Source organism: Mya arenaria, chromosome 14, assembly GCF_026914265.1.
Source record: "Mya arenaria isolate MELC-2E11 chromosome 14, ASM2691426v1".
NCBI classification, from domain to species: domain Eukaryota; kingdom Metazoa; phylum Mollusca; class Bivalvia; order Myida; family Myidae; genus Mya; species Mya arenaria.
Window position 1 is genome coordinate 45,066,503 of NC_069135.1, and position 24,363 is coordinate 45,090,865.

The window sequence follows — 24,363 nt, forward strand, 5'->3', positions numbered from 1 at the left end:
AGGTCTATATCTCATTTGGAGGGAGGTAAGGTCTATATCTCATTTGGAGGGAGGTAAGGTCTAGATCTCATTTGGAGGGAGGTAAAGTCTATATCTCATTTGGAGGGAGGTAAAGTCTATATCTCATTTGGAGGAAGGTAAGGTCTATATCTCATTTGGAGGGAGGGAAGGTCTATATCTCATTTGGAGGGAGGTAAAGTCTATATCTCATTTGGAGGAAGGTAAGGTCTAGATCTCATTTGGAGGGAGGGAAGGTCTATATCTCATTTGGAGGGAGGTAAAGTCTATATCTCATTTGGAGGGAGGTAAAGTCTATATCTCATTTGGAGGGAGGTAAAGTCTATATCTCATTTGGAGGGAGGTAAAGTCTATATCTCATTTGGAGGGAGGTAAGGTCTATATCTCATTTGGAGGGAGGTAAGGTCTAGATCTCATTTGGAGGAAGGTAAGGTCTATATCTCATTTGGAGGGAGGTAAAGTCTATATCTCATTTGGAGGGAGGTAAAGTCTATATCTCATTTGGAGGAAGGTAAGGTCTAGATCTCATTTGGAGGGAGGTAAAGTCTATATCTCATTTGGAGGGAGGTAAAGTCTATATCTCATTTGGAGGGAGGTAAGGTCTAGATCTCATTTGGAGGGAGGTAAGGTCTATATCCCATTTGGAGGGAGGTAAGGTCTAGATCTCATTTGGAAGGAGGGAAGGTCTATATCCCATTTGGAGGGAGGTAAGGTCTATATCTCATTTGGAGGGAGGTAAGGTCTATATCCCATTTGGAGGGATGTAAGGTCTAAATCTGATTTGGAGGGATGTAAGGTCTATATCTCATTTGGAGGGAGGTAAGGTCTATATCTCATTTGGAGGGAGGTAAGGTCTATATCTCATTTGGAGGGAGGTAAGGTCTATATCTCATTTGGAGGGATGTAAGGTCTATATCCCATTTGGAGGGAGGTAAGGTCTAGATCCCATTTGGAGGGATGTAAGGTCTAGATCTCATTTGGAGGGAGGGAAGGTCTAAATCTGATTTGGAGGGATGTAAGGTCTAGATCCCATTTGGAGGGAGGTAAGGTCTAGATCTCATTTGGAGGGAGGGAAGGTCTATATCTCATTTGGAGGGAAGTAAGGTCTATATCTCATTTGGAGGGAGGTAAGGTCTATATCCCATTTGGAGGGAGGTAAGGTCTAGATCTCATTTGGAGGGATGTAAGGTCTATATCCCATTTGGAGGGATGTAAGGTCTATATCCCATTTGGAGGGATGTAAGGTCTAAATCTGATTTGGAGGGAGGTAAGGTCTATATCCCATTTGGAGGGATGTAAGGTCTAAATCTGATTTGGAGGGATGTAAGGTCTAAATCTGATTTGGAGGGAGGTAAGGTCTATATCTCATTTGGAGGGAGGTAAGGTCTATATCCCATTTGGAGGGATGTAAGGTCTAAATCTGATTTGGAGGGATGTAAGGTCTATATCTGATTTGGAGGGAGGTAAGGTCTATATCTCATTTGGAGGGAGGTAAGGTCTATATCTCATTTGGAGGGATGTAAGGTCTATATCTCATTTGGAGGGAGGTAAGGTCTATATCTCATTTGGAGGGATGTAAGGTCTATATCTCATTTGGAGGGAGGTAAGGTCTATATCTCATTTGGAGGGAGGTAAGGTCTATATCTCATTTGGAGGGAGGTAAGGTCTATATCTCATTTGGAGGGAGGTAAGGTCTATATCTCATTTGGAGGGAGGTAAAGTCTATATCTCATTTGGAGGGAGGTAAGGTCTAGATCTCATTTGGAGGGAGGTAAGGTCTATATCCCATTTGGAGGGATGTAAGGTCTAAATCTGATTTGGAGGGATGTAAGGTCTATATCTGATTTGGAGGGAGGTAAGGTCTATATCTCATTTGGAGGGAGGTAAGGTCTATATCTCATTTGGAGGGATGTAAGGTCTATATCTCATTTTGAGGGATGTAAGGTCTAAATCTGATTTGGAGGGAGGTAAGGTCTTTATCTGATTTGGAGGGAGGTAAAGTCTATATCTCATTTGGAAGGAGGTAAGGTCTATATCCCATTTTGGAAGGAGGTTAGGTCTGTATCTCATTTTGGAGGAAGGTATGGTCTATATTTCTTTTAGAGGGAGGTAAGGTCCATATCTTATTTGGTAGGTATATTTATTATTTTGGAAGGAGATAATGTCTATATCTCATTTGGAGGGAGGTAAGGTCTATATCTCACTCAGACGATAAGTGTTGATGCAAATTGTATGGAAAGTAGAATTCGAAAATAATTACTATTTCCAAAACAATATTCTTGAGATAATAATCGTTAGCTAAGAACAATAAACAATATAATGAACCCATTGAAATGAGTGACGCTAATAAGGCATTAAATAATGTGTCTCTTCAGGAGAAGTACATTCTGCTAGCTTATGAACCGAGAGATGGTAACAAAATGGAGTGTATACAAATCACAGTTCCCGCGACGAAACAAGGCGTCAAGTAAGAAACAAATCATGCATCGTTCGAAACTTAAGTGAACCATTGTGTTGTGTTTCTAAGTGTAAACATGCTGCGCATAATATCATTTAATACTTTCCTTCTGTCGGTACAATTACAAAAGAGACGTAAATGTTGTCAACTAAAGTGTATCTAAACAACAACAACAACAACAACAACAACAACAACAACAGCAACATTATCCAACACAATACACTAATACCATAACTACCACTTAATCATCAGCGGTTACACTATTTAAAGGTTGCTGTGTCGAGCCGTTGACGAGATCGACAGTCTTATAGATGAATGGTACCCGGGATTGACAAGTATTGACCCGATCAAGGGACAGCCCGTTCTGGAAGTATTGACGCCCTGTACACAATGTATAGGAACTGGTACGTAAACAAGGCATTTACCACAGTCTTTAACAGACCAAACGACACTGTGTGTATTAACCTTGCCAAAAATTATCATATACATTTTATCTTACGGTTCATTCGTATTAAGTTAGATCTTTGACGTCGTTTCAATAAATTTTGATCAACATAATATGTTGCCATGCAGGTTTTGATGCTGTATTCAACACCTACCATTCATTTCGAATGATTTTTTTTCTCATTTAGACGCCGACAAACATCTGTTTTCAATAAATTACCTGCAAAAAGCGGCATCAGAGGACGACATCGTCAGATGCCCACTGCATGGAGGCGAAGTAGCTTTATCTGAACTGGTACAATCTGCTTTGGCTTATATTGTGTTTCAAGGTCAAACATGTCTTAGTTTATTTCTGTCACAATCTGTTTATTTCTGAATTGCTAAGGTAAAAGTTTGATGTTCCACTAAGTTTATTCTTAAATGTTATTTGTGTAGGCCCCAGACCTCATCCTTGGTGATATCGAAGACGAATTTAAACTAGAGCAGAATGCGTTTACATTTGATGAATTGTAAGTGCCACTGTACAATGTTTGTTAGTACATATGCATAAACATCATTACTATATGTTAACTTATCCTGGTTCATTAATGTTAATTCAGCATGCTTAATTCAGACTTCCTGATAATGTAATGCCTATATTGTATATTGTGTAAACAGGCCATCCAACCAGCTTGGAGATGGAAGTTTTGGTGGTGTTTTTAAAGGCGAATACAAAGGACAGGTAATCGTTACTCATCCGTATATCATGATGAAAGAGTTTTGATGATTGCAAATAAGAAATACTTTGAACATGATAAATACTTTAAGGTTAAATATTATATGTATCTTACTTTGGTGATCTTTCTCACGATTAATGAAATGTATCGTTATTAAATTGTATGCCCATTGTTGTAGACGGTTGCAGTGAAGCTGTTCAAAGAAATTGCCGATGTTCATTCCGTGAAAATGTTGAGACAAGAGGTATATTCCCTAGCACATATATAATTACAATAGTAATTTAAATACAAAATGGAAACTACAGGATAACTCTCAGTTACCAAACTTTAAACTTATGCTTTGTCAAGAGACAAGGCTAACCACTTACTCAGCGAGTGAGGTGAGACACATAGACACGAATAATATAGCCATAAGTACCATGGTTCACGTCTTGTAAGTGTCAGTAAAACAGGACTTCAGTGGGGTTTCAGTCAGGAGCCCCACACTTGTACCAACATCTGTCGTTGAGAGCAAGATTGAACATATAAATCTAAACAGTTTAAAAATACATGTAACAATATCAGGGGTTACACAACCGGTTGTATGATTTAATGAATTAATGATTTTGGGGTTGAAAACACAAACATTAATTCGAGTTTCAAACCTTTAATTCTTTGTTTTTATAACATCTGTAAATACTACTACTTTGACTTTGAAAGTACGATGATTCCACTATTGCAAACCCAGTAGCCAAAATCTTACTAATAAATCGACCTTTTAGAGCTGTTTAGTCCATTAAATCTTGTTAACATTCCAGGCGACGATCTTACAATCCTTGTGCCATCCGAGTGTCGTGGCCCTCCTGGCGGTGGGGGTGAGGCCTCCACTCATTGTGATCGAATACGCTGCCCACGGGACCTTGGCGTCGCTGGTTAAGGAGGGTGGTGAACATAACAAGAGAGACATTAGGCAGCTCAAACACAAAATCGCAATGCAGGTAGGTAAAGGCTGTCTTTTTTCAAGATACAAAATAGGCAACAAGCGAACGTTTAAGTCCAACTTGCAGCTGCAAAGTCTGCATAAAAAAGGTTGTTGATGTAATCTTAATGTACACTTAGTACATACATGTGAGTATATATAGTAACAAGTTTGTACAGGAATTTAGCAATTATTTGGTTAGCAAATTTGAACATAAAACACTCTAATACATACATTATTGGTACACGAATGCGAAGTAATACCTACATACTATAAACTATATGTAATACGTATTTAACATTTTAGTATTGATAAGTGTTGTATTATAATGATACATCAGATCGCAGAAGGGCTGATGTACATCCACCAGTGCATGATCGTCTACCGGGACATGAAACCAGAGAATGTTCTCATCTTCAGCCTGTCCCTAGATTCAACAGTAAGAGCATTTGCAAATGTGTATAAGGCATGTTGTGTGAGTTTGGTTTGTGGTCACCGAGTCGGACAAATGAGTTTCCTTCGGGTACTCTACTTCCCACGGAAACAAAACACCACACTCTCGCGCAACCTTGTGTACTATTTCATTGCTATAACTTGTTTTACAATCGTAATATAATATGCATGTCTTTTACTGAAATAACCAATAACTGTTCGTTTATAAACTTAATATGACAAACTATTTTTTTCTGAAATCTCGACTATCACCTTACCAAAAGACAGAGACATTACTAATAAGGTAGTAAGTAACGGTAATCGTTCGAGTTCTTAATGTAATTGTACGAGTACTGACGGAACATGTGCGATTACTGATGTGAGAGGATTGAACGTAATTGTACGATAACTGATGGTAAATGTACGGATACTGACGGTTAATGTTCGAGGTCTGATAGTAATTGTTTGAGAACCGACGGTAAATGTACGAGTACTGACTGTGATTGTATGAGGACTGACGGTTATTGAACGAGGAATAACTGTAAGTGTACGAGTACTGACTGTGATTGTATGAGGACTGATGGTTATTGAACGAGGAATAACTGTAAGTGTACGAGTACTGACGGTATAGTTTATTTCAGATGTAGCAGGTAAGGGTTTAAAGGTTGTGTAGTTAATAGTTACCTGTTAATATAAAATGCCAAATCAAGTATATATATTTACTTCACTCTTATGCAAGGTTTTGTAGGAATTATATGTTTGTGATCCAGGTAAACGCCAAAATAGCTGACTACGGGATTGCCAGGTTCACAGCCCTTCAAGGCCTCTGTGCCCAGGAAGGCACACCAGGTTTCAGGGCCCCTGAGGTCATCAACAAGGAAAATTACTCATTTCAGGTAAGATACATCAGTTCCACTTCGAAACTACCTGAGATTTTTCTACGATGACAGACATGTAGTTTGGAGTATATACCCAAGAAACGTTTTTAAAAAAATACTTTGACCAATATGCTTAAACGTTAGATTTTCATTTATGTTGTCAAGCTATATTTACAGCAGGCATAGTGTACTTTTCAGGCAGATATATTCTCCTTCGGCCTCACTTTGTTCGTGCTACTCACTGGAAAGCATCCCTTCCAGTACATGGACTCCAGCATGGAAATGGATAGAGCCTTATCAGAGGTTATACATGTTTTTGTCTGATCTATTATACATTCATGTTATATATAAACATTAAACGTTTTCATATTTACACTTTTTTGTAATTTAGTTTTTTTTTAACAGGAACACATATTTCGTTATTAAGTAAAGTTATGGACCAATAACCCCACTTGAATTGGCATATCATTATACAAATGATATAATTTATAACAGAATATACTTCTTTTTAGTGCCAAAAAGGCACCCGTTAACACAGTCAGAGTAGTAAATGTGCTCGCCGCTCACCAAAGAGGTCGTGGGTTGGAGCCCCACCTAGTGAACCTTCTTATTACCTCTCAAAATGAACGTCTGAGTACTGGTATCTACCCTGGTAACAGCTTTCGTCACAGTTGGGCTAAATATATATGCAGCTTAAATAAATTAGTATTCACTAAACTGAACACAATACAAATGAGTTCCTATACTATAGCGGCGTCAAATCCCTCCACCGGAAACCCACACGACTCACACGTGGCCTGATATGCAGCAGGTGATCATGGCCTGTCTTAAATACGATCCCGACACCCGGCCTACCACAGACAATCTGTGGGACACATTGAGGAAGCCAGAGATCCATGGTGTGCATAAAGTGATCACCGTTTCAAGGTCCACGACTGTGGAATGCCTTGCTGTGGAGGTATGTGTTTCTTGTTTCCCCTTTGCTATTGTTGGTTTTAATCTACGAAATCCACAGTATAAACAAGAAATATAAGATACTGTTTGAGTGGTCATTCTTAAATATTACATCGCCAAGTTCATACAAAATCGTAATAAATTTCCACGAATGTTATGTTTTATTTATAAAGTAATGCATCAGTCAATCGTACCCCCACCCCCACCCCAAGGTCCGGGATTATACCGGGGATAGCGGGAGAATACTAAAATAAATAATTAGAAGAAATAAATTGCGGACCGGGAAAAAAGTTCGATCTGAAAATCGAGGTATCCGAGGTCGACATAGCGAGTTTGGACTGTATTTGAATAAGTCTTATTGTGCAGTGGGTGTAAGATCAGATACCTCGTTCAAGCCTTGTAACAGATTACATAATGTTTACTATTGGTTGCTTGTCATCGTATTGTTTATTATTGGATTGAGGGTTTCTTGTCATCGTATTGTTTATTATTGGATTAAGGGTTGCTTGTCATCGTTATGTATTATTGGATTGATGCTTGCTTGTCATCGTTATGAATTATTGGATTGAGGGTTGCTTGTCATCGTTATCTATTTTTGGATAGAGGGTTGCTTGTCATCGTTATGTATTATTGGATTGAGGGTTGCTTGTCAGCGTTATGTATTATTGGAATGACGGTTGCTTGTCATCGTTATGAATTATTGGATTTAGGGTTGCTTGTCATCGTTATGTATTATTGGATTGAGGGTTGCTTGTCATCGTTATGTATTATTGGATTGAGGGTTGCTTGTCATCGTTATGAATTATTGGATTGAGGGTTGCTTGTCATCGTTATGTATTATTGGATTGAGGGTTGCTTGTCATCGTTATGAATTATTGGATTGAGGGTTGCTTGTCATCGTTATGTATTATTGGATTGAGGGTTGCTTATCATCGTTATGTATTATTGGATTGAGGGTTGCTTGTCATCGTTATGTATTATTGGATTGAGGGTTGTTTGTCATCGTTATGAATTATTGGATTGAGGGTTGCTTGTTATCGTTATGTTTGATATTGGATTGAGGGTTGCTTGTCATCGTTATGTATTATTGGATTGAGGGTATCTTGTTATCGTTATGTTTGATATTGGATTGAGGATTGGTTGCTTGTCATCGTTATTTATTATTGGATTGAGGGTTGCTTGTCATCGCTATGAATTATTGGATTGAGGGTTGCTTGTTATCGTTATGTTTGATATTGGATTGAGGGTTGCTTGTCATCGTTATGTATTATTGGATTGAGGGTTGCTTGTTATCGTTATGAATTATTGGATTGAGGGTTGCTTTTCATCGTTATGAATTATTGGATTGAGGGTTGCTTGTCATCGTTATGTATTATTGGATTGAGGGTTGCTTTTCATCGTTATGAATTATTGGATTGAGGGTTGCTTGTCATCGTTATGTATTATTGGATTGAGGGTTGCTTGTCATCGTTATGTATTATTGGATTGAGGGTTGCTTGTCATCGTTATGTATTATTGGATTGAGGGTTGTTTGTCATCGTTATGAATTATTGGATTGAGGGTTGCTTGTCATCGTTATGAATTATTGGATTGAGGGTTGCTTGTTATCGTTATGTTTGATATTGGATTGAGGGTTGCTTGTCATCGTTATGTATTATTGGATTGAGGGTTGCTTGTCATCGTTATGAATTATTGGATTGAGGGTTGCTTTTCATCGTTATGAATTATTGGATTGAGGGTTGCTTGTCATCGTTATGTATTATTGGATTGAGGGTTGCTTGTCATCGTTATGTATTATTGGATTGAGGGTTGCTTGTCATCGTTATGTATTATTTGATTGAGGGTTGTTTGTCATCGTTATGAATTATTGGATTGAAGGTTGCTTGTCATCGTTATGTATTATTGGATTGAGGGTTGCTTGTCATCGTTATGAATTATTGGATTGAGGGTTGCTTGTCATCGTTATGAATTATTGGATTGAGGGTTGCTTGTTATCGTTATGTATTATTGGATTGAGGGTTGCTTTTGATCGTTATGAATTATTGGATTGAGGGTTGCTTGTCATCGTTATGTATTATTGGATTGAGGGTTGCTTGTCATCGTTATGTATTATTGGATTGAGGGTTGTTTGTCATCGTTTTGAATTATTGGATTGAGGGTTGCTTGTCATCGTTATGAATTATTGGATTGAGGGTTGCTTGTTATCGTTATGTTTGATATTGGATTGAGGGTTGCTTGTCATCGATATGTATTATTGGATTGAGGGTTGCTTGTTATCGTTATGAATTATTGGATTGAGGGTTGCTTTTCATCGTTATGAATTATTGGATTGAGGGTTGCTTTTCATCGTTATGTATTATTGGATTGAGGGTTGTTTGTCATCGTTTTGAATTATTGGATTGAGGGTTGCTTGTCATCGTTATGAATTATTGGATTGAGGGTTGCTTGTTATCGTTATGTTTGATATTGGATTGAGGGTTGCTTGTCATCGATATGTATTATTGGATTGAGGGTTGCTTGTTATCGTTATGAATTATTGGATTGAGGGTTGCTTTTCATCGTTATGAATTATTGGATTGAGGGTTGCTTTTCATCGTTATGTATTATTGGATTGAGGGTTTCTTGTCATCGTTTTGTATTATTGGATTGAGGGTTGCTTGTTATCGTTTTGTATTATTGGATTGAGGGTTTCTTGTTATCGTTTTGTATTATTGGATTGAGGGTTGCTTGTCATCGTTATGTATTATTGGATTGAGGGTTGCTTGTCATCGTTATGAATTATTGGATTGAGGGTTGCTTGTTATCGTTTTGTATTATTGGATTGAGGGTTGCTTGTTATCGTTTTGTATTATTGGATTGAGGGTTGCTTGTTATCGTTTTGTATTATTGGATTGAGGGTTACTTGTTATCGTTTTGTATTATTGGATTGAGGGTTGCTTGTTATCGTGATGTATTATTGGATTGCGGGTTGCTTGTTATCGTTTTGTATTATTGGATTGAGGGTTGCTTGTCATCGTTATGTTTTATTGGATTGAGGGTTGCTTGTTATCGTTTTATGCATTATTGGATTGAGGGTTGCTTGTTATCGTGATGAGTTATTGGATTGAGGGTTGCTTGTCATCGTTATGTATTATTGGATTGAGGGTTGCTTGTCATCGTTATGTATTATTGGATTGAGGGTTGCTTGTCATCGTTATGTATTATTGGATTGAGGGTTGCTTGTTATCGTTATGTATTATTGGATTGAGGGTTGCTTGTCATCGTTTTGTATTATTGGATTGAGGGTTGCTTGTCATCGTTATGTATTACTGGATTGAGAGTTTCTTATCATCATGATGAATTATTGGATTGAGGGTTGCTTGTTATCGTTATAAATTATTGGATTGAGGGTGTCTTGTCATCGTTATGAATTATTGGATTGAGGGTTGCTTGTTATCGTTATGTTTGATATTGAATTGAGGGTTGCTTGTCACCGTTATGTATTATTGGATTGAGGGTTGCTTGTTATCGTTATGTATTATTGGATTGAGGGTTGCTTGTTATCGTTATGAATTATTGGATTGAGGGTTGCTTGTCACCGTTATGTATTATTGGATTGAGGGTTGCTTGTTATCGTTATGAATTATTGGATTGAGGTTTGCTTTTCATCGTTATGAAGTATTGGATTGAGGGTTGCTTGTCATCGTTATGTATTATTGGATTGAGGGTTGCTTGTTATCGTTATGAATTATTGGATTGAGGGTTGCTTGCCATCGTTATGAATTATTGGAATGAGGGTTGCTTGTCATCGTTATGTATTATTGGATTGAGGGTTGCTTGTTATCGTTATGAATTATTGGATTGAGGGTTGCCTGTCATCGTTATGAATTATTGGATTGAGGGTTGCGTGTTATCGTTTTGTATTATTGGATTGAGGGTTGCTTGTTATCGTTATGTATTATTGGATTGAGGGTTGCTTGTTATCGTTATGAATTATTGGATTGAGGGTTGCTTGTCACCGTTATGTATTATTGGATTGAGGGTTGCTTGTTATCGTTATGAATTATTGGATTGAGGGTTGCTTGTTATCGTTATGAATTATTGGATTGAGGGTTGCTTGTCACCGTTATGAATTATTGGATTGAGGGTTGCGTGTTATCGTTTTGTATTATTGGATTGAGGGTTGCTTGTTATCGTTATGTATTATTGGATTGAGGGTTGCTTGTTATCGTTATGAATTATTGGATTGAGGGTTGCTTGTCATCGTTATGTATTATTGGATTGAGGGTTGCTTGTTATCGTTATGAATTATTGGATTGAGGGTTGCCTGTCATCGTTATGAATTATTGGATTGAGGGTTGCGTGTTATCGTTTTGTATTATTGGATTGAGGGTTGCTTGTTATCGTTATGTATTATTGGATTGAGGGTTGCTTGTTATCGTTATGAATTATTGGATTGAGGGTTGCTTGTCATCGTTATGTATTATTGGATTGAGGGTTGCTTGTTATCGTTATGAATTATTGGATTGAGGGTTGCTTGCCATCGTTATGAATTATTGGAATGAGGGTTGCTTGTCATCGTTATGTATTATTGGATTGAGGGTTGCTTGTTATCGTTATGAATTATTGGATTGAGGGTTGCTTGTTATCGTTATGAATTATTGGATTGAGGGTTGCCTGTCATCGTTATGAATTATTGGATTGAGGGTTGCGTGTTATCGTTTTGTATTATTGGATTGAGGGTTGCTTGTTATCGTTATGTATTATTGGATTGAGGGTTGCTTGTTATCGTTATGAATTATTGGATTGAGGGTTGCTTGTCACCGTTATGTATTATTGGATTGAGGGTTGCTTGTTATCGTTATGAATTATTGGATTGAGGGTTGCTTGCCATCGTTATGAATTATTGGAATGAGGGTTGCTTGTCATCGTTATGTATTATTGGATTAAGGGTTGCTTGTTATCGTTATGAATTATTGGATTGAGGGTTGCCTGTCATCGTTATGAATTATTGGATTGAGGGTTGCGTGTTATCGTTTTGTATTATTGGATTGAGGGTTGCTTGTTATCGTTATGTATTATTGGATTGAGGGTTGCTTGTTATCGTTATGAATTATTGGATTGAGGGTTGCTTGTCATCGTTATGTATTATTGGATTGAGGGTTGCTTGTTATCGTTATGAATTATTGGATTGAGGGTTGCTTTTCATCGTTATGAAGTATTGGATTGAGGGTTGCTTGTCATCGTTATGTATTATTGGATTGAGGGTTGCTTGTTATCGTTATGAATTATTGGATTGAGGGTTGCTTGCCATCGTTATGAATTATTGGAATGAGGGTTGCTTGTCATCGTTATGTATTATTGGATTGAGGGTTGCTTGTTATCGTTATGAATTATTGGATTGAGGGTTGCCTGTCATCGTTATGAATTATTGGAAGGGTTGCGTGTTATCGTTTTGTATTATTGGATTGAGGGTTGCTTGTTATTGTTATGTTTTATTGGATTGAGGGTTGTCTGTTATCGTTATGTATTATTGGATTGATGGTTGTCTGGTATCGTTATGTTTAATATTGGGTTGCTTGTCGTGTTATTGGGTTGAGGGTTGCTTGTCATCTTAATGTTTAGTATTCAAGAGAATTGCCACAATATGACATATACATATTTTGTTGCCGGTATTTTAATTGGGAGGGATTGAAAACGCTGTCTTCGATTGTGCATCGCCAGTCTCGAGTCTAAATTCTATTGGTCACCCTTCTATATCAGCTGTCTAGTACTTCATGGACTGCGACTGTGGATGGCTAGTGGCGACTCAGCCTTATCAGTTGTCGTACGAGATTAAGTATTTTACAGGAGCGGGAAGGCAAACATGGACTTCGACTGTGGATTGCTAGTGGCGACTCTGAATCATTCCAGCTCTCCTTCTCGGATTTGAGCGACCCTTCGAGCAAAACTAGGGTAAACCTCCTCATCACCATACCAAGTACATAATGATCGTACACAATGCACCCTGTACACAATGCACCCTGTACACAATGTACCCTGTACACAATGCACCCTGTACACAATGCACCCTGTACACAATGCACCCAGTACACAATGCACCCAGTACACAATGCACCCAGTGCACAATGCACCCTGTACACAATGCACCCTGTACACAATGCACCCTATACACAATGCACCCAGTACACAATGCATCCAGTACACAATGCACCCAGTACACAATGCACTCAGTACACAACGCACCCAGTACATAACGCACCCAGTACACAACGCACCCAGTACACAACGCACCCAGTACACAACGCACCCAGTACACAATGCACCCAGTACATTCTAAACGAAGCTCATGCTCACGTATACATACAAAAGCATATACCAACTTATACTATTTTGTATTAAAATCCAGACTGAGTAGTTGTGTGTATGTGTTTATTCAAAACAAGAGAAAGGTTCAAATTATGAGAGAGCACGTTGCAGTATAATGGTTTTGAGTCATGTTATGGATGGTAATTGTGTTCATCAATATGTATCAGCTAGATAGTCTACATAATATCAAATTACCTAATCAGTTCACTGATGTATGGTACTGTCATCAAGTTGCATTATTCTAGGGCGTCTTCTTTAACCATGGGCGTGTGCTTTGTATGCTGTCCCTCGGGTATAGCCGACTAGCTATCGGCACACAGCTGGGGCGGGTCTGGCTGTTTGATACGACAGATGAAACATACAAGACGTTACACTCCTCATTGCAAATGGAGGGTTCTGTTCTTTGTATGACATACTGCAAAAGGTAAACACATACATATATACCAATGTATGTATATTTAGAAGTATTATGGTAGCTTGTATCTCTTTTTCTTACTTTGCATAATTGCCACCTAGGTGATTGTGTTTAAATACTAAAATTTGTCTTGTAATTAATGCATCTTTTTATGGAATCTCATGCCAAACCCATTGAATTCCGTGCATTTTCCAATAAAACACAAATGCGTCACTAAACACCATTTAAGAAGTTTAGATCGACCGCATGTGATTACTTTTTAGATTATTTTTTGTCTTTTTCGTATTTTAAAACGTATCAAAGTGAGAAATTGTTTCGTTTTTTTAACAACAGAATCAAATAAAAAACAAAAACATGATTAATTCGCAATTTCCAGTAACATAATCACAAAGAGTGTCATTATATAGATTGCTATTTGTTTGCAGATTTGGTATATACCTATGCAGAGTTAATCATATGGTATATTTTGTACTTATTCAGGAAAACTAATGACGACACTCTTCTAGTTGGTTTAGCCAATGGTCGCATTGCGTTACTGCCAGTCCAAGAACTGATCCAAGTAAGTCATAGTTATTCTAGATACACAAACTATAGCATAATATAGTTGAAACGACAGGGACAAACCCGATAGCCATATATTAAAAAAACATGTTTGCAATCATGTTTGCAATAAAACAACAACTTACAAACACTTCGCGAGACACGATCGACGATACATAACAACAACTTACAAACACTTCACGAGACACGATCGACGACACATAGCAACAACTTACAAACCCTTCACGAGACACGATCGACGACACATAGCAAAAACTTACAAAAACTTCACGAGACACGCTCGACGACACATAACATCAACTTACAAACACTTCACGAGACACGCTCCGCGACACATAACAACAACTTACAAACACTTCACGAGACACGATCGACGACACATAACAACAACTTACAAACACTTCACGAGACACGATCGACGACACATAACAACAACTTACAAACACTTCACGAGACACGCTCTGCGACACAAAACAACAACTTACAAACACTTCACGAGACACGCTCGACGACACATAACAACAATTAACAAACACTTCACGAGACACGCTCGACGACACATAACAACAACTTACAAACACTTCACGAGACACGCTCGACGACACATAACAACAACTTAAAAAACACTTCACGAGACACGATCGACGACACATAAGAACAATTAACAAACACTTCACGAGACACGCTCGACGACACATAACAACAACTTACAAACACTTCACGAGACACGCTCCGCGACACAAAGCAACAACTTACAAACATTTCACGAGACACGATCGACGACACATAACAACAATTAACAAACACTTCACGAGACACGCTCGAAGACACATAACAAAAACTTGCAAACACTTCACGAGACACGCTCCGCAACACATAACAGCAACTTAGGCCACACCAAATTAATGTTTAGTTCCTCGGATTTTTGCCCAAAAAATTGGAGCGAGCGAGCGAAAAAAAAAAAAAAAAATTTTTTGTCAGTTTTCATAAAAACCGAAGCGAGCGAAGAGCGAAAAATATATTTTTCCTTATATTCAATATAAATAAGAAAGATTGTTCGAAATAATTGCCCTTTAACCCATTTTAATGCCATCTTGAACTGAACCTCTAATGGACATCGGGAAAATGTCGGAATACATACTATTTATTCATCCGTGTTTAGTACAAACATTATATGGATAAATCTAATTTCTTATATTATTAAAACGTACTTTAATATGACGATCATTTATAATAATAAATATAACCCTGTTTTTAGTAAAAAGTTTGAAACGACTTATATAAATCTACCTGAATCAGTTCAACATCATATGTAACTGTATTTGATTTTGGATTTGTAAAAAATGATCACTTACACAGGCATCATCATCATCAAACATCAGACTCCATATAACAGACTAAATTTTGTTTCTGTTATCACAGGAAATGCAATGACATGTGCTTATTAAAACAAAATGAACAAGGGTATTTTTCAGAGTACTGTTTTTGGTTATTTAGATGTTTTTATGCACCAGCCAATTGTATATGTCCCCCCCCCCCCCAAATCCGGAATAGCGCGGACTTTGACTTCCGGTCTAAAAATCCCGGGTAAAATACCCGACCTGCATGGACACACTACTGGTAAAATCCCTGCCAAATGGCCCCGCAACCCCGAATACCTATGTGAGGCCCATTCCCGACTATTTTCAATATGAAGACAAAACCACATTCACTAGGCACTGTGGGGCCACCTGAAAGGTAAAAACACAGCCAATTGCCTCTGCTGTCCCCGGTATACCCCTGTAACAAGGGCAAGTGGCGGGCGGGGCAGTGGTTACAATTGACATGTGCATTACAATCCCGGATTATGCTGCAAATAAAAACAAACAAGAGATGTTTGTCAAACATTATGCCCCCCCTGAGCGCCATGTTGTCAGGATTATATGAAACATGCATGGACCGAAATGACAGCTGATTTGTTGCCATTATGGCAGTTTTCAGATTATGACCATTAAAGTGTGAGGATAGAGTGTGTTATGACCATGACCTTTGACTCTATGAAATCAAAATCCAGAGTCATCAGCTGGTCACCAGAAACCTAAATGTCAAGTTCGAGGGCCATGGGTGCAGGCATTGTCAAGTTATCACACAGACAAGTTTTTTTCGTTCAAGGTCACTGTGACCTTGACCTTTGACCCTATGACCCCTTAAATCATAAGGGGTCATCTACAAGTCAGATGCAACTCCAAGTCAAGTTTGAAGGCCATGGGTTCAGGCATTGTCGAGTTATCACTCTGACAACCTTTTACCATTCAAGATCACTGTGACCTTGACCTTTGGCTCTATGAATCCTAAAATCAATAAGGGTGATCTACTGGTCAGGCTTAACATCCATGTCAAGTTTAATGATCATAGGTTCAGGCATTGTTGAGACATCAGTGGAAGAGGATTTGTTAACTTTTTTGCGTTAAAGGTTACTGTGACATTGACCTTGGCCTGATGACCCCCAAAGTCGATAGGGGTCATCTACTGGGCAGGCCCAACCTTCATGTCAAGTTTGATGACCATAGGTCCAGGAATTGTCAAGGTCGCTTTCAAGGTCACTGTGACCTTGTCCTTTGACCCCTAAAATCAATAGGGGTCATCTTCTGGTCAGGCCCAACCTCAATGCCAAGTTTGAGGTCCATGGGTGCAGGCATTGTTGAGTTATCACTCGGACAACCTTTTATCATTCAAGGTCACTGTGACCTTGACCTTTGGGCCAATGACCCCTAAAATCAATAGGGACCATCTTCTGGCCAGGCCCAACCTCCAAGTCAACCTTGAGGGCCATGGGTGCAGGCATTGTCGAGTTATCACTCGGATAACCTTTTACCATTCCAGGTCACTGTGACCTTGACCTTTAGCCCAATGACCCCTAAAATCAATAGGGACCATCTTCTGGCCAGGCCCAACCTCCAAGTCAAGTTTGAGGGCCATGGGTGCAGGCATTGTCGAGTTATCACTCGGACAACCTTTTACCATTCCAGGTCACTGTGAACTTGACCTTTGGCCAGATGACCCCCAAAAACCATAGGGGTCATCTCCTTGTCAGGCCAATTCTCCAAGTCAAGTTTGAGGGCCATGGGTGCAGGCATTGTCGAGTTATCACTCGGACAACCTTTTACCATTCAAGGTGACTGTGACCTTGACCTTTGGCCAGAAGACCCCCCAAAACAAAAGGGGTCATGTACTGGTCAGGCCCAATTCCAAGTCAAGTTTGAGGGCCATGGGTGCAGGCATTGTCAAGTTATCACAAGGAAAACCTTTAACCATTCAAGGTGACTGTGACCTTGACCTTTGGCCAGATGACCCCCAAAAACAATAGGGGTCTTCTACTGGTCAGGCCCAACCTCCAATTCAATTATGAGGGCCATGGGTGCAGGCATTGTTGAATTATCACTCGGACAACCTTTTACCATTCAAGGTCACTGTGACCTTGACCTTTGGCCCGATGACCCCCAAAAACAATAGGGGTCATCTCCTGGTCAGGCCCAACCTCCAATTCAATTATGAGGGCCATGGGTGCCGGCATTGATGAGTTATCACTCGGGCAACCTTTTACCATTCAAGGTCACTGTGAACATGACCTTTGACCCGATGAGCCCCAAAAACAATAGGAGTCAGCTACTGGTCAGGCCCAACCTCCAAGTCAAGTTTGAGGGCCATGGGTGCAGGCATTGTCAAGTTACCACTCGGACGACCTTTTACCATTCAAGGTCACTGTGACCTTGACCTTTGGCCTGATGACCCCCAAAAACAATAGGGGTCATCTACTGGTCAGGCCCAACCTCTATGTCAAGTTTGAGGGCCATTGGTGCAGGCATTGTTGAGTTATCACTCGGACAATCTTTAAAATTATTTTACCATTAAAGGTCACTGTGACCTTGACCTTTGACCCGATGACCCCCAAAATCAATAGGGGTCATGTACTGGTCAGGCCCAACCTTCATGTGAAGTTTGATGACCATACGTCCAGGAATTGTTGAGTTATCACTCGGACAAGCTTTGGTCTACCGACGGACCGACCGACCGACCGACATACCGACATGCCTGTGCAAAGCAATATACCCCTCTTCTTCGAAGGGGGGCATAAATATAAGGTGATAAACTTAGGCTTACTTATGTTGAGGTATATCCAGACCAGTCTTTATATCACTATTTGTGGAAAGATATTTGTTCAAAACTGTTGTTTTGTCAGAATTTGATCAAAAATGAGCTTGATACATCAATTTGGACCAAACAATGACTCATGTTCCAGTTAAGTTGACCTGTCCATCTTCAGCATCGTCGTAACGAGGTAAATTTTTGTCTCTTGTATTATGACTTGAATAAAATAGTACTAAGTTGATCATTCCGATGTCCATTCAAAACGAGTCACTAATTACGCAATATAATCGCTACCAGTCTCAGATACACATGCTTTATTGCATAATGATTGCTTTAAATAAAGATCCTTAAGTGCATGAGACGATCAACAATGACTTCAAGCATGCTCAAAACATATGTATTGTCAAAAATAAGATTTAATTTCCAAACTTCGAGCCACATTGTTTATACCGGAAGCCGCCATTTTGATTGAATTTATTGAAACCCATGCTAAACCGATCGATATACAGTATAAAACACTACGCATCGGTAACTTCCCTTTACAAAAACACGAAAACTAATGTAGAAAAATTATACTTGATTCTTTTTAGCCTTTTAATAAATTACTACCTGAGAAAAATCTGCTTGGCGATCAAAATGGAGGTGCGGGCGCACAAAAAAAATTTTTTTTTTACATTTTCAAAAAAATAGGAGCGGTAAATCCGCGGAACGAAATATCAATTTGGTGTGGCCTTACAAACACTTCACGAAACACGCTCCGCGACACATAACAACAACTAACAAACACTTCACGAGACACGCTCGACGACACATAACAACAACTTAAAAACACTTCACGAGACACCCTCGACGACACATAACAACAACTAACAAACACTCCACGAGACACGATCGACGACACATAACAACAACTAACAAACACTTCACGAGACACGCTCGACGACACATAACAACAACTTACAAACACTTCACGAGACACGCTCGACGACACATAACAACAACTAACAAACTACACAAACATTTAAGAATCTCTCTTGATACATTTTACTGTTTCCTAGTAACAGGGATTTAAATCGAGGAATACCACATGTGTTTCATTCAATTGATATATAGTCGTATATTCCTTTCTCTTTAATTTCGTAAATAGGGATATAAGTACAGAGGAAACATAGTGTTATCCACGCGTTTATATGATATAAATTTAGTTAGTCTTTATTTAAAGTCGGCATACTGCTAACAAGAAACTTTAGCTTGGTGAGATCGTTGAGCTATTTTTTTGTCTTGGAGTCCATCTTTAACATAAATAAATGTTAATGAACAATAGTACTTTAAAGCGTTTAAACAATATATACAGCTGATCCATTCCTTCAAGGAACCCAACCGGGAGTTGGTGTGTCTGTATCCGGGAGAGGACTACGAGCCGGTGAAGTGCATGGTGCGACAGGGCACGCGTGTTTATGTCACGTGCGGTTCCCAGGTGCTCGTGCTAAATACAGAAAGGGGATTTGTCTTTGATAAGATTATTGAAACCGGAGAGAGGTACAGAGCTTACATGATAGTAAACAACTGTGAAAACAAATCAGACTATTTTTTTTAAGACATAGACACATTTAAGTAGACATAGATACCCGTGTCAATGTGAAATTTCACATGTTAAGGTCAAATCAATCTACATGATTTTCATGAGTAGCTCCTTTTTGACGAAAGTGACATGCGACCCTCTTGTGTACTATGAATACATTTGCAGTATGTAATTTATTCATAGTACCTGCGTTGGCTTTTCTAGCAAAGTTTTATTCATGAAAGTACCATTGTTTTGAAAGATGTGGAATAAGTGAATGTTCCGTTGCAGGCATCCCTCCGCGCCAGCTATTCACAGTTTAGCGGTTGTCAAGAGTATACTTATATTGTCCAAGAGAAGTTCGACCGTTGTCGAGGTTTGGGACATGCACAGTGAAAAACAGTCGCATACTGTAGATCTGGTCAAAGCGTGCGGGTTCGTAAACTTTCAAAATTGAACTTGTTTTGGTAACAATTTATTTTCGTAACAGAATGATAACTGTATCGTGACAACTTTATGTTGCCTACGATTTTTCTGACAAATAAATATACCATAGTATTCAGTTAGGTCATGGCGTTTATATTGCTTGAACTGCAATCCTTAGGCCACTTCAAATGATTTATTTGTTCATCTGATTTAAAACAAGCGGGCGAAATAAATATTCAACATATTTGTTTTCCATTTCGTATAAAACAAAATCTTACTTCACCTTCTGAGCTTCACATAGTTGATTTTTTACTCATTTATGGGTCTGTTTGGTAAAATTTGAGTGGTCGCTTCAATAATATTATTGCATTTTCTTAAATATAAATGCGGTAAATCCGACGAACCAAACGTCGATCGTTTAACTGCGGCCTTAAATGATATATTAGTTCACAAACCTTAATGCTTATAATAGATTATACGGAAAGCCATGGAAAAGTTCTATCCCTGCAAATATTTTAACCCGGAAACATATTTGTATAACAGTGTTATTCATTACAGCATTCCGAACACAGAAGCCAGAATAACAGCTATGTCCGCTGACCAGCGGTCGATATGGGTGGGCACTCACGGGGGCTACATATGCATAATTGATATCATGACCTTGAAAATGGTCATGGTGACGAGACGGTACACACAGGCCGTGCGCAGTCTTGAGCACGTGAATAGCTCAGGTATCACCTAAGGCCAACTGTCTTAATTTTAGTTTAAGTTTGCTTAAAGTCCCCTTCCAGTAACTTAAGACACATCAGACTTCTGTGTCTTCGTTTAGTGATTGGCTACTATGTTTGTCCATGTTGTTAACATTGTAATTTTGTTATTTTCAAATTAAGGTTTTTGTTTTAATATAATATGATATCTACAATAATTTATTTGATGAAATGTAGTAGATTCTTGTAAAATGTTCATATTTAGCACATTACTTGAAACGTGGTTAACAATGGAAAGCATGAGTGATGATAGTAGAAATAAAATTACCTTTTCCGACGTCATTATCAAAATATCCTCAACTCTCCATCTGGCTACTTCAGGACCGTTAAAGCATCGAGCAGTGTTCTCTGGAGGCCTTGGGTACGTGGACGTATTCCAAGATACGAAAGGTAAAATGTCCAAGAGCTAAATTGTATGTATATGTATGTAAATAATTACCCGAAGCTTTCTTACATTCTCAAAATAGGGTGTGTGTTTTTTACCTTAGACTTATTTTATTCAATTTATGAATGTCACAAATCACGTACCAATGAAAATCTTTTGACACCAAGCGGATATTCACTCTTGCGCACAGTGGTCAGAAATTGGCTCATTGGGAGCATTATTTGATAAGCTCATATAGAGCTGAATTTTTTACCTTCTGTAACCTGTGCGTAGAAGTGTATTGAAATTTGTATTCAATTCATTACCATACATTTTAGCAACTGTTTACCCGAAGATATAGATCAAAGCGCGAATGCGCTGCGTGCAAGTTTGCGAGTATCTCGAATAGTAATCGAACAATTCTCATGGGTGAACATGAGGATTAAATCAATACGTTTAATTGTTTGAAAAGTGGCTTTCGCGTGATTGAGCATTTCACGTTATTTTTATTTTCCCTTCACTGTTATCATTATTAAACGCTTGCCTATCTATACATAGATAAAAGCACTAGGGCCCACATATGACAACGAAACAAACATATCTACATTTATTTCATGACGTTTGGTGTCATTTTCTCGATGTACAAGTCGTTTTCATTACCATCCCCATGTATTTAATGTTACAATTAATGCCCTTTTATTACCCCTTCTAATGGTCTTTCGGTTTTCAGTTAAAGTATGTATACTCTATTTAAGTTCATGATGTGCCTTCATAAAGCCTCGTTAAACTTTGCGTTTATATTTTCCTCATGTTTGTTAACTATGTTTGTATTGTGTGTATGAATAAGCTTTGACGATTGCACCCTCTACCTACAGAAAAAGAGCGGGCGTACTCTATGGAAGGGCGGTGTTAACATAATCAATACGCGGATTGGAATTATGGCCCTACTGCTGTCGGTCGTTTCCTTTTGCGAAAACTATATATAAAGCCCGAAAACCTTGCCTATATGATAAACTGCTTGTTGTTGTATCTATTTTTTCATTTAATTAGCAAAACCACAATCAAAAATATTAATCAGCATTGTCAACATCACAACAAAAAATATTAACAACAATATCGACACCACAATCCGACATATTAATAAACATTATCAACACGACGACCAGTGTTCTTTCTAATAAAGTACATATCACTAACACAACACTGCAGTTTCATCATCATAAGTTTCAGAGGAGTTATGATATATTTAAAATACCAATAGCACTAGGTACAACAGTATTCAGTACTCCAACTCCTGAAACAGTTATTATTTTACGTGTTTCCTGGTATTAAAAATGATCATATGCTAATCCTAACGTTCGCTTTGAACTCACGTGTATAATGTAAAATATAAGTGCCAAGAGCTCATAAGATTTTTATTTTCCCATGTTGAAGTTTCGTTTGGCTTTTTCATTGATACTAGAATGTCACGAAGTCAATAGAGGATGAGGGATGAACACTATTATCATTATCTTGGTATTTAAATGATCAAATATATTTTAATGTGTTGAAAATTCTCACATGAACGACGTCCTTTGCATAAGTACGTTTATAATATCCTCACCATTGTAATATTTTAATTTCTAGAAAATTCAGTTGAAGTTCTCTAGTTTTAATGGTATAGTCCAAATGCGAATTAGCATTCGCGGAAATGTGATTGACCAACTATGTCATATTTTACTGGCAGGTTTCTTACATGGCTGTGTTCTAATGTGGGATGCTGACCTGCCGGAATATGCGAAAATGTTGAGGGACTATGAAAGAAGGCGCCGCGAACTCAGTCGATCCAGCAATAAATTCCCAAAGTGATACCACGAATATGAACGATACGCCAAATGGTTATAGTGTTGCCGTGATTCATGTCAACAATTATACATGTTTTGCGATGCTACATTCACTTGCAGTAACACCGGGTTTATGCATACGCAATACATCTGTCGAAATAAAGCAATTTTCCGCCAGTGATTTCGACTGTGTTTTCATCGACCCTTCCAAGGATGTAACTCCAACATTGTTTCGCAAAAGATAAATATAAACATTTAGGCCAAGCGGACTGTGTTAAACTGATATGTTTTATATAATATTTTCCCGTGGATAGTTACGATGAAATCGCCTTTATTTGTGCATGAACGATTACTAGTGAGATTATTGTTTACTCTGTGCATGTTGTATTGTGTGCTCCGTGTTAGTTTTCCATTGTACGATCAAACAACACCATACTATATAATGGAAGTGTCATTAAATATCGCGTTGCTTTATAAGGTTTCGCAAATCGGTTGATCTAAAACCTAACAAACTGTTAACTTACCGAGGTTTGCCAATGTTTAGAAATCGACAACACAGACATGACTCATTATCAATAGTATGATTATCGTTTGACCCTTACAAAGTGTATGTTTTGTTATATTGTTACTCGTCTATTTATTACAATATGTGTACACGCTTCTCCCCTTAATTCATTTCATTCCAAAAGCAATGCTATGCTTGATATGTAAGTGTATGAACTGAAGTGAGAAAAGGCTTCTTTATAAAATTCCAAAAATACAACAGTTCTTTGGCGGCTTATGGAGTTATGCAGCGCGAGTGTCATTATACACACGACAAACGATGTTTGAACGATATGAGTCGGAATACCCCACCTGCCTGCTATATATCGGCGTCACAAGTTCGCCGAATATCGACCTCAAATAAAAACCACTCAATGAACGACCATCAATCGTCCGTTGACCGTTCGCCTGTTGCTGTCATTATCTAAATCTTGTCGGAACAGTCACAGCATTAAACTAGACATGCCCTACATACCAGCAAAGCTTCTGTTCGACTTATTTTGCGGCTATGACGCTTTTGTAATGACTACATGGGAATTTGAGCAGGCTGAAAACGCCGCATAATTCAT

General features: G+C 38.4%; 1 protein-coding gene across 1 annotated transcript in view; it reads left to right on the forward strand.

The window, feature by feature from the left end:
* Positions 1 to 24,079, forward strand: part of LOC128216171 (leucine-rich repeat serine/threonine-protein kinase 2-like) — a 58,819-nt gene extending 34,740 nt beyond the window's left edge. The window contains 19 exon segments of the mRNA XM_052922748.1: positions 2,394 to 2,485; positions 2,747 to 2,880; positions 3,109 to 3,215; positions 3,356 to 3,429; positions 3,578 to 3,641; positions 3,815 to 3,880; positions 4,434 to 4,613; positions 4,935 to 5,033; positions 5,797 to 5,922; positions 6,103 to 6,207; positions 6,656 to 6,862; positions 12,688 to 12,792; positions 13,452 to 13,630; positions 14,102 to 14,180; positions 19,683 to 19,849; positions 20,163 to 20,306; positions 20,856 to 21,028; positions 21,386 to 21,454; positions 23,155 to 24,079. Of these exon segments, the coding sequence (XP_052778708.1) occupies positions 2,394 to 2,485; positions 2,747 to 2,880; positions 3,109 to 3,215; positions 3,356 to 3,429; positions 3,578 to 3,641; positions 3,815 to 3,880; positions 4,434 to 4,613; positions 4,935 to 5,033; positions 5,797 to 5,922; positions 6,103 to 6,207; positions 6,656 to 6,862; positions 12,688 to 12,792; positions 13,452 to 13,630; positions 14,102 to 14,180; positions 19,683 to 19,849; positions 20,163 to 20,306; positions 20,856 to 21,028; positions 21,386 to 21,454; positions 23,155 to 23,276 (2,292 nt within the window). The 3' untranslated portion in view covers positions 23,277 to 24,079.
* Positions 24,080 to 24,363: the final 284 nt, after the last annotated feature.